Source organism: Bos taurus, chromosome 9 (assembly GCF_002263795.3).
Source record: "Bos taurus isolate L1 Dominette 01449 registration number 42190680 breed Hereford chromosome 9, ARS-UCD2.0, whole genome shotgun sequence".
Lineage (NCBI taxonomy): Eukaryota > Metazoa > Chordata > Mammalia > Artiodactyla > Bovidae > Bos > Bos taurus.
This window is the reverse complement of record NC_037336.1, coordinates 31,942,604-31,957,599: the sequence shown is the minus strand read 5'-3', so window position 1 is coordinate 31,957,599 and position 14,996 is coordinate 31,942,604. Positions and strand designations below refer to the sequence as shown.

The 14,996-nt window shown below is 44.5% G+C and overlaps 1 protein-coding gene across 6 annotated transcripts in view; it reads right to left on the bottom strand.

The window, feature by feature from the left end:
• FAM184A (family with sequence similarity 184 member A) overlaps positions 1 to 4,380 on the bottom strand; it is a 123,744-nt gene extending 119,364 nt beyond the window's left edge. For all 6 annotated transcript variants that reach the window (XM_015472796.3, XM_015472792.3, XM_015472795.3 and 3 more), the window contains exon 1: positions 4,138 to 4,380. In XM_015472796.3, coding sequence (XP_015328282.2) covers positions 4,138 to 4,296 — 159 coding nt within the window. In that variant the 5' untranslated portion in view covers positions 4,297 to 4,380. The remainder of the gene's footprint in view (positions 1 to 4,137) is intronic.
• Positions 4,381 to 14,996: the final 10,616 nt, after the last annotated feature.

The following is a 14,996-nucleotide window of genomic DNA, read 5'->3' as shown; positions in this document are numbered from 1 at the left end:
TATCTCAAAGCAACCAGAAAAGTCAAGTTTATCCATAAACTGAAAGGGGCAGTGAATGACAAAAATAAAGCCATTTTAGAATTTCATCCCACAAGCCCTGCTTTTCAACCAAACGCACTAAAGAGTCGACAAGGGGGAGAGCAGAGAAGTACACAAATGTGATCTTATAAAACATAACTCAGCCCATCCAGCTTCTCTATCTTGAGATGGCTCAGTCATTAACAATTCCAGAAACCTGCCACAACAGGACTCGGGAATCTAATAGTACTTTTTAAAATTTGGCATGAGCAACCAAAATATAATAGACTCACTTTAAAAAGCAGAGACTGTCTTGTTCCCTGATGCATCTCTAACACGTAGCGAAGCGCCCTTACATAAAAGATGCTTAAAGAACTGCTGTGTTCTTTCCATGTGATGGCGAGGTTAGGTTCTTAGAAAACAGAATCTGAAAAAATTCTGTTCAGATGTGTTTAGAGACTTTTTGGTTAGTTAAATGTATGTTACTATGTGTAGTGTTATAATGTAGATTACTTTCATCCTTCTTTTGTTGTCAGCCAAATCTCTGAAAAATGCATATTGTATTTTTAACACTGTACTACAAAAACAGAGAGCAAATGTGAATATTTTAAGCTCTGATATGCAAATACTAGAAAAATTACTATATACATTTAAAGAGCCGAGCAGAAAACCCACAAAGAAATATAGTATCACACAATGCCATTAATGCAGGATGATTTATTTTTAAAAGAAATAGCATTTAAAAAGTATATTAGCCAGTATTTTACTAATACTTTGTTTACTGGTATATTTGTCTTTTCAGTGACAGCCTGAATTAAGGGCCTACTATCTTAGTTACAGTATCATCATCTCTCTTTTAAAGATTAAAAAACTAAAGCCCAGAAGTTAATGACTTGCCCAAGGTCATACTGCTAGTAAATGGTAGAATAGGCATTTCAACTCAAGACAGTATGTCAGATTCCCAAGCCATGCTAACAATAAGGCTGAAGAGGTAAGTTCTGTTGACTCATTTCCAAAAGAAATGAAACCCTATTTTAATGGTTATCTTTATAATGTCTAATTCTGAAATATAAGCTATTGTCAGGTCAGTTCACCATAGTTCTATTAACATATACCTCTATTGATGTGATTGTCTTAGTAAACTTATAGCAGACACCAATAATATTTATGTATTTGATAGGAAGGTAAAACATACCTTGCATGCCATTTTGGGGATTTAATGAGTCATTCCTTATCCTGACAAAATGTCAAACAAGGCTTTTTAGATGAATTATGTATCTGCATTTAGTTAAATGGCTCAATCTATAAGTTTTCAAAGAGCAAATATGACCAAGGATTTGGCCAACTGTAGTTTAGAATCATCCTTTTCTGGTGAGCTTTTTCCTAGTTTAGTAAAAGTTGATGTATTACTCATCATTCTTATGGAATTTACAGTAAGTGTAAAAGAAAGAAAGTGAAGTCGCTCAGTCGTATCCGACTCTTTGTGACCCTGTGGACTGTAGCCCACCAGGCTCCTCCGTCCATGGGATTCTCCAGGCAAGAATACTGGAGTGGGTTGCCCATTTCCTTCTTCAGGGGATCTTCCCGACCAGGGATCTTCTGCATTGCAAGTGGATTCTTTACCAACTGAGTTATCAGGGAAGCCCACAGTCATAAGATTTGGGCTCCTCTTTCCATGGAATTCTCTAGGCAAGAATACTGGAGTAGGTTGCCATTCTCTTCTCCAGGGGATCTTCCCAACCTAGGGATTGAACCTGGGTCTCCTGCATTGCAGGCAGATTCTTTACCATCTGAGCCACCAGGGAAGCCCACAATAAGTGTATTTGACAATAAAATCGACAGTTTCCAAACTGGTATATAAAGGCAGCAGGTCTTAAGTGTATGTTTCAGAAACTGAAGGGTGTTGACTGAAAGAGTCCTATAATCAGGCTGCTTCATTCTCCTGTCTTATTTTAGAAATAGAGGTGAAGAGACCCAAGTGGGATATTTCAGTGTCAATCAGCGGTTCTCCACCCGGGATGATCCCTGCCCACCTCTCCCCCAGGAACATTTGGCAATGCTTGGAGACAAGTTTATTGCCGCTATTGTGTGTGCATGTGGGGGGACTACACCTACCGGATAGCACCAGGGATGGTTATCTTCCTGTATAATACACAGTACAGCCCTGCCTACTCCCAGCAAGGAATTATTCAGTCTAAAGTGTCAGCAGTGCCAAGGCTGAGAAACTCTAGTAGAAGAGATTAAATGTCTGAGGCCCTGAGCACAGAGGGCGGCCTGAGTGTTTAGAGACTGTAAGTGTAAACACTAAATCAGACAGTCCCTGTGATACTCAGTAAAGATTAGATGTAGCACTCAAGCAGTGCTGTGAGCACTGGCAGCGGGCAGCCTCCCGCTTTGTTAGATCTGAGGTGGGGAGTGCAAAGAACTTCTATTAATACTCCCACCTTTCACAGTTGTGATTTTTTTTTCCTGATAAAAGAACAGGAAATTAAAAAAGCCTAAGTAAAAAGAAAAGTAGTTTGCTAGAGAGAAAAGAAACTACTTTTGTTAAACCGTACACAGTTCCACTACCAACTTCCTGAATGTTTCTATGACTTACAGCAGGGCCCCAGACAGTTACAATCTAAAATAAAAATAATGGCTATTTTGAACACACAATAAGAGAAAATCGGAATAAATATGTATGTATCTGGACCGGAAGTATTCTAAAGACCAAACATGATTTCACGAAGCCTAGCTTTTAGCTCCCAAATGTGTAAATGCCCTGATGGAATACTACTTTTTCCTTCCTGGGTCTTTCCTTTTCTGAATCTGGGAATCCCCAGTTACAACAGAAAACAGTAAAAACTGGACACACAGCAACCTCTGAAATGGTGCTGACATAAAACAAAAACCAAATACCAACAAACAAAACTTCCCCAGATGTTGCCTTGCTCTTTTCATGGGTGAGTTTTACAATTAGGCAGTTGTACCTTTCTCTTTGCTCTTCCATTTGATCTCTCATGCTTTAGTCCTTTCCATTATTCTTCTTTCTACTCTCAATCACATTTCTTCACCAAAATATTTTTACCTCATTGTCATCCATTTTAATTTCCATTTCCTTCTTTCCTTTTCTTTTAACTGTCTTACTTCACCCTCTCAAAAGTGCCAACTAGTAATGGAATTATATAATGAGAATTTTGGAGTTGAATCAGACTTTAGAGATTTTCTAGCAGCAAACCCCACCATTTCCACCTCTCTTCACATATCAACGCTCCTAACAAGTGCTTAGCCAACTCCGCTTAAACACTAAACTGAGGTCCATCACTTCTACTAGCTTCCAGAAACCACGGATAGGGATCACTTCTCACCTGATGGACATTGAAAAACTTATCATGAGATCTAAACAGAGCAATGTAATTAATCTAAATTGCTTCTGCTCCACAGAAACCAACGTTTCTCATTAACAACCTTTACTCAAATAGGAAAAAACTCACCAGCCAAGGACGACCCCAAACTACAATTGGCCAAATCTACCGGTGTTATTTGCTTTTTGAAAACTATCTTCTGATAAACTGAACCATTTAACTCGATGCAGACACATGATGCATCTGAAAAGCTTTGACTTTCTATCGGTATAAGGAATGACTCATTAAATCCCGAAAATGACACGCAAGGTATGTTCCCCCCTTAACGACGTAACCAATAAAAGATACTGACGAATTTCGAAGACTCGAGGTCATGTTGGGTAAATACGGTACTGTGCTTCATACAGTACAGTAGTGTAAAGCCTCGTGGAGCCTTGGCACATGCACGAGAGCAAAAGTAAAGTGATTTCTCATTCTGCAGTTAAAGAAGGAGATCCTAATTTGTTCCGTGCTGGCTTATCCCAGGATAGCAGGGTGCAAAGCCCCATAAACCCAGCCGTGCCGTCGGGTTTAGTTTAGCTTTCATTAACATCACCGGCATTGCACCGAAGTTTGAACGGTTCTAGGAGCTAAGTCTCTGGCCGTGGTTTCCAGAACAGCCCCCTTACAACTCGCCCCAGGCGCGGGGCGCGCAGCCTCCCAGGCGGGCAGGTGGGCCCCGCGCTGCCGCGCACAGGGTCTCCGCCTTGTCCACCCGCGGCCGCGCCCATACCTTGGTGAGCTGGGCGATCTTCTTGCTCATTTTCAGGTGCATGTCCTGGCTGTAGTCCATGCAGTGCCCCGCCTGCTGCCCGGCGGCCGGCGAGGGGACGAATTTGGCCGCCGAGCCGCCGTAATAGTGCTGCTGCCAGCTCATGCCCGGGGTCGCCATCTTCCCGGCAGACCCCGGCCGGGGCGCGGGTGCCCGCGCTCGGGGGGCGGCCCGCCGAGCCTCGGCTACTGGGACGCAGGAGCCCGGGCGGCCGCTTCCGGACCCGACACCCGGCCACGACCGCCGGCCGCGGCCGCCCGCACCCACCCGCCCGCGATCTCCTGGTCACCGCCGTCCAGGGACGGGGGCGGCCCCGCCGGCCCGAAGCCGCGGGCGACTCGGGCGCGGGGCAGATGCCCGGGTCCGGAGGCGGCCCGGCGGGGCCCGATCAGCTCTCGCCCGCTCTTCAGCTCGCGCCAGGCGGGAGCGACGCGGGCAGCGTGGCCCCGCAGGTTCCGCTCCCACTGGGACCCGGGACCCAGCGAGACGGCCGCCGCGGGGCTTGCGGAGGGAGGAGGAGCCAGGGCGGGCTCCTGCGGGGGAAGGCGGGGACACGGAGGAAGCCGCGGGAGCCGCGGAGCCGCCGTTACCAGGGCGCGCGGCCCGCGGAGCGCGCGGGGCGGCGACGTCATTTCCCCGCAGCCAAGCTCCGCCCCGCGCCGCCGCGGGCCCCGCAGCCTCGCAGCAGGTGCGGGCGCCTTTCGCCGCGCCGGCAGCCAGTGTTTCCCCCGCAGCTGGGGCCGATCTCCACCCCGCCCCAGCTGCCGCCCGCCTGAGGTAAGTCCCGTGTGCCGCGCGGGCCAGAGAAGACGGGGCCATGGTGACCTTCGGTGTGCCGAACGCGTGCAGACTTACCCAGCCTTTCCACGTGCATCATCGCGTGCCCTGGGCCCAAGTGGCTCTTCCCCAAGAAGAGCGGCAAACTCACATCCAGCTCGCTCCTAACCATGGCCTCAGCACCAGAGACGTGCATGATGAAGTCGTGGGAAATCCAATACCCCCGACCCAGACCTGTGCTTCCGAACTCACACCAATATGATTGTTACAGTGTCTTAGGCTGACCTACTACGTGCCAGGCACTGGCCTTCATTCAACACCTAGTGTCTATGAGTGGAGAGGACACACCTCATCAATTGGTATAGCATTGCATCACCACACTTCCCCAGTCTAATGGAGCTCCAGACAATTATATATGAAATCTACTTGGCTGCAAGTAAAGAGAAAAACAAAAGCTGGAACAAGATGTCAGCTCCTTAAGGACTTGAGGCTGGGCCAAAATGTTCATTACTTGTGCATTTCACCTTACCAAATGTGTTGTTGTCCTTTAGTCACGCAGTCCTGACGGACACTTTTGCGACCCTATGGACTGTAATCCTCCTCTGTCCATGGGATTTCCCAAGCAAGAATACTGGAGTAGGTTGCCATTTCCTTCTCCAGGGGATCTTTGGAACCCAGGGATAGAACCCACCTCTCCTGCGTTGGCAGGTGGATTCTTTACCACTAAGCCACCAGAGAAGCCCACTAAATGTATTACTTCCTACTAATTATCTCCTAACATCTCTACTGCAGATCAAAACAAACCTTTTAAGTGTGTCCTGTGTTGAAGTAAATCAGTCGTTTTAGGGCATTCTTAACACAAGTTTTTAAAATACAGAATTCTACCTATTTAAAAAATCTGTTCTCATGCACTTTTGCCAGACTGAATCCCCTCCTGTTATAACATGTAATTTCTCTTTAGTATGAAACTTAGTATTTGTTTCTCAGTTCAGTTCAGTCGCTCAGTCATGTCCGACTCTTTGCAACCCCATGGGCTGCAGCAAGCCAGGCCTCCCTTGTCCATCACCAACTCCCGGAGTTTACCCAAACTCATGTCCATCGAGTCGGTGATGCCATCCAACCATCTCATCCTCTGTCATCCCCTTCTCCTCCTGCCTTCAATCTTCCCCAGTATCAGGGTATTTTCCAATGAGTCAGTTCTTCGCATCAGGTAGCCAAAGTATTGGAGTTTCAGCTTCAATATCAGTCCTTCAATGAACACACAGGACTGATCTCCTTTAGGATGGACTGCTTGGATCTCCTTGCAGTCCAAAGGACTCTCAAAAGTCTTATCCAATGTCACAATTCAAAAGCATCAATTCTTCGGCGCTCAGTTTTCTTTATAGTCCAGCTCTCACATCTATACATGACTACTGGAAAAACCATAGCCTTGACTAGATGGACCTTTGTTGGCAAAGTAATGTCTCTGCTTTTCAATATGCTGTCTAGGTTGGTCATAAGTTTCCTTCCAAGGAGTGTCTTTTAATTTCATGGCTGCAATCACCATCTGCAGTGATTTTGGAGCCCAAAAAAATAAAGTCTGACACTGTTTCCACTGTTTCCCCATCTATTTCCCATGAAGTGATGGGACCGGATGCCATGATCTTAGTTTTCTGAATATTGAGCTTTAAGCCAACTTTTTCACTCTCCTCTTTCACTTTCATCAAGAGATTTTATTAGTTCCTCTTCACTTTCTGCCATAAGGGTGGTGTAATCTGCACATCTGAGGTTATTGATATTTCTCCGGGCAATCTTGATTCTAGCTTGTGCTTCTTCCAGCCCAGTGTTTCTCATGATGTACTCTGCATATAAGTTAAATAAGCAGGGTGACAATATACAGCCTTGACGTACTCCTTTCCCAGTTTGGAACCAGTCTGTTGTTCCATGTCCATTTCCAACTGTTGCTTCCTGACCTTCATACAGGTTTCTCAAGAGGCAGGTCAGGTGGTCTGGTATACCCATCTCTTGAAGAATTTTCCACAGTTTGTTGTGATCCACACAAAGGCTTTGGCATAGTCAATAAAGCAGAAATAGATGTTTTTCTGGAACTCTCTTGCTTTTTCCATGATCCAGCGGATATTGGCAATTTGATCTCTGGTTCCTCTGCCTTTTCTAAAACCAGCTTGAACATCTGGACACGGTTCACATATTGCTGAAGCCTGGCTTGGAGAATTTTAAGCATTACTTGACTAGCATGTGAGATGAGTGCAATTGTGCAGTAGTTTGAGCATTCTTTGGCATTGCCTTTCTTTGGGATTGGAATGAAAACTGACCTTTTCCAGTCCTGTGGCCACTGCTGAGTTTTCCAAATTTGCTGGCATATTGAGTGTTCAGTCGTGTCCAACTCTTTGGGATCCCATGGACAGTAGCCTGCCAGGCTCCTCTGTCCATGGGATTCTCCAGGCAAGAATATTGCAGTGGGTAGCCATTCCTTTCTCCAGAGAATCTTCCCAACCCCTGGGAATTGAGCCCCGGGTCTCCTGCTTTGCAGGCAGATTCTTTACCATCTGAGCCACCAGGGAAACCCAGCGTGCAACTAAGGACCATTTAGATCTGAGATTGTTAACAAATCCAACTGGGGCCGTATTAACAAAGTATTTGTGACAAAATCGAAGCCTACAAGGTGAAGGTGGCTTAAGATCTTGAAATACTTCTGGAACTGTTAGAATTCCAGAAAAGAAGCTTGACATTGGCTTCCTTTTCCCCCAGATGCTAGGTACTCAGCCCTCCCCCTAATAGAACTTTCATAAAATAAGTTGTCTAGTTCCAAGGTTCTGAATGGAGCAGCTGGCCAGAAACAAATATTATGCAAATGTTGCTCCCTTCTTAAGCTCTAATGATTAAATGAAATTAAAGAGAATTAGGAGGTGGGTTATTTCATCAAATTCTAGGCATGGAAGATTCACAATCATTTAGAACCCTCATGTCCTTTACATTCTGTGCAGAAGTATGTGCTCCAAGTGCTCCCTAAGTTTTCCTAAATTTTTGTAGCTAAGTCTTGCTAGGGCAAAGAAGGTGCTTTTGTTTTTATTATATAATATAGTAGAAAGAACACAGGACTGGAAATAAGACCAAGGTGTAACCTTAGCTGAGTCAACAATCTTGTTCATCTGTCAAGTGCCTCCTCTGAAAAGATAGTTATCAACCTCTTCCTGGCCTAACTCGGAGTTAGTGGTTGCAACTTGGCTCACTGCTAATTTACTCTGAACCCCATCGCAAGAGTTCCCACCATCACTATACAATATAGCTAGCTCCATAGACACCCAGTGTCATTCTGTGAATTTAGTAGTTTTACCTGACCACAATAAAACAGGTCATCTAATATAGAATTCTATTTAATTATAAAGAATACGTAGACACATAAAGACTAATATAACACACTCACAATCTCATCACCAGATTCACACTTTTTAAAAAATCTACTGAAGGAGTTGTGCATTAGGAGAGAAAACAGGAAAAGCTAGTTAGGCAACAAATCTTTTTTTGGTACACGTTTCTCTCGTGAGGTGATTTATGCAGAAATATTTCTCAAAAGCCTGTTGTGTGCTAGGTGCTGCTTTAGGTGCTGAGGCTGTAATGAGCACCAAGGATCAGTCTCTGCTCTCAAGAAGTTATCCGTCTAGTGGGAAAAACAGACAAGTAGTAAGGCGCAACACAGTGTGGCAAGTGCTGATTAAAGGAACTCACAAGAGGGGCACTTATCCCAGCTTTGGAGTGTCAGAGAAGGCTTCACACACATGAAAGGTCATGTCTGAATGGACCCCTGAAGGATGAGTTCTTCACATAAAGAGAGATAGCAGATGTGGACTGCTGGCTCTGAGGACAGGAAGGGCAAAGCCCCAGGGGCGAGAGAGGGCATAACCCACTTAGGGAACAGCAAGCTGTGTGGCATGGATGAAGCAAAGAGTTTGATGGGATGTCAAAATATGAGGTGGAGTATATAGCAAGATTGTTCATGAAGGAGAACTTATTTGCCTTGTTGAGGAGGTTGGGACTTTATCCAAAAGGAAATGAAGAGCCACTGAAAGACTTTAAACAGGTGACTAAAATAATCAGATTTGCACTATATTAATGTAATTCTTTGACTGTGGAAAATGGGTTACATGGGCCACTTGGTAGACATGGAGGCTACTTAGTGGGAGGCTATTGGACTTATTCAGGTGAGAGAATAAAAGCAATGGATAGACCTGAAACAACCATAAGGTAAAACAGGACACTGGGACTGAGCAGGAGAGAGTAATCAAGGGCTCCCCCTGAGACGGAGACCAAAGTAGAAAGGAGAGGTGGGGGAAGGTGATAAATTCAGGGTAGAAGATATTATCTTTGACATACCTATGGGACATCTAAGTGGAGATACTCAGTTGCAAGTGAATACAGAATAGGAGAGGTAATGAGAGTAATCAAATTTGAATACAACAAGAGAAGGTAAGTACTGCTTATAAGAGAAGACCAGAAAAGAAGCATCAGTGTAGGTGGGTTGTCATCTACAACATGATAGAACTTGTCCTCGAGGAGGAGTCATAACCCAAGGCTGCAAGCATCAGGCCCCAGGGAATGATACCTGAAAAGCGGGCTCTTAGTAATGCAGAGCTTGGGCACAGCACGGGTAGAGGCTGGTGCAGGCAACAGTCACTGAAAGCGCATAGAGGAATGAGCTGGAAGTAAAAAATAGTGAGGCCTAGAGCTGGAGAAGGCAATGGCACCCCGCTCCAGTACTCTTGCCTGGAAAATCCCATGGATGGAGGAGCTTGGTGGGCTGCAGTCCATGGGGTCGCTAAGAGTCGGACACGACTGAGCGACTTCATTTTGACTTTTCACTTTCATGCATTGGAGAAGGAAATGACAACCCACTCCAGTGTTCTTGCCTGGAGAATCCCAGGGACGGAGGAGCCTGGTGGGCTGCCGTCTATGGGGTTGCACAGAGTTGGACACGACTGAAGCGACTGAGCAGCAGAAGCAGCAGAGCTGGGACAGAACTCCAAGTCCAAGGCTCTTGTTTCACACATATTGAACATCAGAAAGGTTGAGTTGCACAGATTTCAAAAGCCAGTTAAAGCTAGAATTATTACCTAGATGTTTTAAACCCCAGCTCTCTCTGGTTTACAGTAATTTAAAGTTATTTATCAAAGAATCTCTGTTCTGATATTCTCTTAACTAGACATTTCTTATGCTAATATTTCTATACACTGATGTACCAATATGATTTGTATTTGCAATGATGTCTCAGAGGGTTGCAAATCCCCTCAACACTTTCTACACTGTTAGAAATGGTGGGAGAGAGAAGAAATAAGTGGTGGTGGTAGCTGTAAAGACCAATCGATGGTGAAGCTATTCAGGCTCAGATGATTCCATCCAGGAAGGGTTCTCATGAGTTACAACATGGTTATAAAATTTAGTAAACATTTATAATAACAACGGGGGGGGGGGCAGTTTTTATTTTTCTCTAAAGTTTTCCAAATCATATATACCTCAGGCTCCAGAAAACCTAGATTAATCCCAGGCAGCAGTATGTAAAGTTAAGAATTTAATTGAGGGTTGGAGTGGGATATTACATACAGTGGAATATTACCTAGTCTTGAAAAAGAATGAAATAATGCCATTTACAGCAACACGGATGAACCTGGAGATTATTGTATTATGTGAAGTAAGTCAAAGACAAATATCATATATCATATGTTAAATCTTAAAAAATGGTACAAATGAACTTATTTACATAAGTGTCCAACTCTTTGAGACCCCCTGGACTTTAGCCCGCCAGGCTCCTTTATCCATGGAATTCTCCAGGCAAGAATACTAGAGAGCATAGCTATTCCCTCCTTCAGGGGATCTTCCCAACCCAGGGATTGAACCCAGGTCTCCTGCATTGCAGGCAGAGCCTTTACCTTCTGAGCCACAAGGGAAGGCTTGTTTAATAAACAGTTCATAATTATTTCTGAATTTTATTTTACTTTTAAAAATTGTTGATTTGGCTGTGGTAGGTCTTAGTTGAGGCCCATGGGATCTTTAGCTGCAGTATGAGAACTCATAGCATGTGGATCTAGTTCCAGGGATCCACATGCTATGTGGTTTGAACTAGGGATCAAACCACAGCCCCCTGCCTTGGGAGCACGGAGTCTTAGCCACTGGACCACCAGGGAAGTCCATATTTCTGAATTTTAATTGTCTTCACTTCAGCCACCAAAAATATCATTAGTTTTTCCTTTATTAACAAAGTCAACTTTTTCTATAAACATCATGATCAGTAGCTAACTGACTTATCAGTCTGCTTTGTTTGAGTTTCTCTGAAAACAGAGACTGAACCAGGTCGTTTACTTGGTAGGTGATTGTGGGAGCCAGAGAAACTGATAGTAAGAAGGAAAAGCATTAGAGGATACATCATTGATCCGACTACCATTCTGATCAGTTGGGACTCAATCCCACTAAGGACTCTGAGGAACCGTGTAGAAAGCATGTCAGAATTTTCCCTCCCAAGGACAAAAGGCTGACATTTATCCACTATTTCCCCTCACTCGTTGGTTGAGGGTGGCTCCCAGAGGAATTAACTGCTCAGTGTACCTGGTCATTCAGTATGAGTTTGGCTCCTGGGGCTTTGGAGAGAGCTGTTAGGAAGATGTGCAGCAGGCACTTGCCGGGTTCTAGGGGCTGTGGAGGAACTGTCCAGCACTTCTGCAGCTGAAATGAAATGGCATGGGACACCAAAAGTATATGCTGTAGTCTATGACTTACACCTTTCAGAGCTATTCTTTTTGCCCTATGTAACAACCATTTTCTCACCAATTCTTTAAGTCATGACCAACTGCTAATTAATTTTCAAAAGCAGTTAAGGCAAGAGAGTTAGCGTAGCAAACAGATGTCTCTTGCTGCAACCGGTCCAAAGGCCATAATACATTCATCGGGTCCCTTCTCCACCATTCATTTTAGATTTTTCTTACCATTAGCAAGCACTTTTGCTGGTCTAAATTACTTGCTTGGTAGGGGGACCCAGGCCTTCATCCTTAAGGTGTTTAGCCTTGTTCATGTTGGGCTGAGGTTGTCACAATTTTACAAATGACACCACTCTTATGGAAGAAAGCAAAGAGGAACTAAAGAACCTCTTGAGGAAGGTGAAAGAGGACAGTGAAAAACCTGGCTTAAAATTTAACATTCAAAAAACTAAGATCATGGCATCTGGTCCCATCGCTTCATGGCAAATGGATGGGGAAACAATGGAAAGTGACAGACTTTATTTTCTTGGACTCCAAAATCACTGCAGATGGTGACTGCAGCCATGAAATTAAAAGACCATTTTCTCACCAATTCTTGGAAGAAAACCTTTGACAAACCTAGACAGCACATTAAAAAGCAGAGGCAGTACTTTATAGACAAAGGTCCCTCTAGTCAAGGCCATGGTTTTTCCAGTAGTCACATATGGATGAGAGAGTTGGACTATAAAGAAAGCTGAACGCTGAAGAATTGATGTTTTTGAAGTGTGGTATTGGAGAAGACTCTTGAGAGTTCCTTGGACTGCAAGGAGATCAAACCAGTCAATCCTAAAGGAAATCAGTCCTGAACATTCATTGGAAGGACTGATGCTGAGGCTGAAGCTCTAATACTTTGGCCACCTAATGCGAAGAGCTGAATCTTTGGGGAAAAAAAAAAAAAAAAAACCCTAATGTTGGGAAAGATTGAAGGCAGGAGGAGAAGGGAATGACAGAGGATGAGATGGTTAGATGGCATCACTGACTCAATGGACATGAGTTTGAGCAAGTTCCAGGAGGTGGTGAAGGACAGGGAGGCCTGGCATGCTGCAGTCCATGCAGTCACAAAGAGTTGGACATGACTGAGTGACTGAACAACAAACAACAGCTTCACTGGGCTTGGAAGGATGAGAAGAATCCCAGTAAACCTGCTAGACCTAGAATTACTCCTCCTTACCTCCATTATTTAGCAAAAATCCTAGGTGCTCATCATAATTAGATCAATTACCCTGCCGGCAAAAAAAGTGCCTCTTTTTTTGGCTGTGCTTCTTGAGGGATCTTACTTCCCAGACCAGGCCCCTGGCAGTGGAAACACAGAGTCCTAACTACTAGACTGCTGGGGAATTCTGAAAAAAAAAAGAAAAGAAAAGAAAAAAAAGTGCCTTTATTTAACTGCTGAACTTAACGAAAGAAAGAGCCAAAGTGAGCAGATGGTAGTCATAGGTGGTTTTGAGAAACTCTTACTGTGTCCCCTGTGGTGGGGTTTAGTCACTAAGTTGTGTCCAACTCTTGCCACCCCGTGGATTGTAGCCCACCAGCCTCCTCTATCCATGGGATTCTCCAGGCAAGAATACTAGAGTTGGTTGCCATTTCCTTCTCCAGGGGATCTTCCTGACTCAGGGATTGAACCTGGGTCTCATGTGTTGCAGGCAGGTTCTTTGTCAGCTGAGCTGCAAGGGAAGCCCCTAGTAGAAGTGATTTTCTTCCTCCCACCTTTAGCAATAACCAAGACCTATAATCTAATAGAACCTGAGGACATGGGAAGGAGAAGCACCAAGTCTGCAACATTTCTGTTACTGGGTATCTTGGTGAGAGAAACTGTTCCTACTTCCCCTTCTTGGGTTCCAGACCTCCTATATTTTAGCTGTTTGAGTACATAGCATCACATACTGGTCACTGACCAGTATATGCACTGACTCAATGCATGTGCCACATTCTATAAGATAACTCTCAACCATGCCAGATGTTGTCCTCAGACTAACCCTAGCTCTCAGATAATAATCCTGAAAGATACAGTGTGAGCAAGGAAGCCAAGTACATATCCAGAACAGGAGATGCTTCCTGTAACGATGAACAGTTTCCTCCTCTATGGCATGAGGTGTAGGGGGAGATCTGATGTAGTAAATGCCACAAAGTGCCTGGCTGTGTCCTTGAGGATTGATTCTCTTCCCAGTGCTTAATACTGGTCTTTGCTGCTGCTGAGTCAGAACCTCTGCAGAAGCAGTAGTTATGTCAATTTGGTGAGAAGGAGTAAATACTATTAGGGCCACATATGATTTTTAGTGGGGCTTCTTAGGTGGTGCAGTGGTAAAGAATCCACCTGCCAATGCAGGAGAAACAGGAGATATGGTTTTGATCACTGGATTGAGAAAATCCCCTGGAGGAGGAAATGGTAACCCATTCCAGTATTCTTGCCTGGGCAATCCCATGGCAGGCTTCAGCCCAGGGGGTTCCAAAGAGTGCATGACTGATCACACATGCACCAATTACCAATGGTCTCTATTCGTACCAACAAGGCTACTATATTTATGGGTTCATTGCACTAGCATTGAGGTGTCCAGAATAGAAGCTGGCTGACATTTGCCTGAGGAGAATCCTGTCTACCTGGTTTTAAGAGCCTCCTCAGTGATAGATGCTCTCTGACAGACATTAATGTGAGGCATAAAGATGTGCACATTTATTTCTACTCCTTTAGATATTTTCATTTGCCTTTTCTGCAAACCTCTTTACATTAAATATATTCTTGCTCATTCTAGGCCTCTGATATATCAGCCGAGTAATTCTCCACTGCACAAACAAAGATCCTTATGTCAGGCTAGTTCTCCCTCCATAAACCAAGTACCTACGTGCTGCTCTGAGAACTGTGAGAGTTTCTCCTCACCACCGTCTCTCAGGGCTACCTGTGAATGGGATGTAGTGCAAAAAGCAGACCATTTGCACCTCTACCAACATACTGAGTCAAGATACCTTTAAAACAGACTCGGAATTTTTCCTCCTCTACCACTTGGTCACAGAGAACATCCCATGAGGCCATGGGTGTGGATTGATACTCACCGAGGCAACAGAGGGTAGTGACATGGGAATCTGAACTCCTTTTATAAGATTTACTTGTGCCTTCTAGACTTTCTCAGGCCCCATCCTGTAAGTCTCATTTCTATCATACGATCCGTGGCTGCTGTGCAAGCTCACCCTGTCACTTAGATGACTTGACATTTCTAGTTGCAGTCACTTGATGTCACATGGTCATGTTTGCAGTCTCTACCAGGA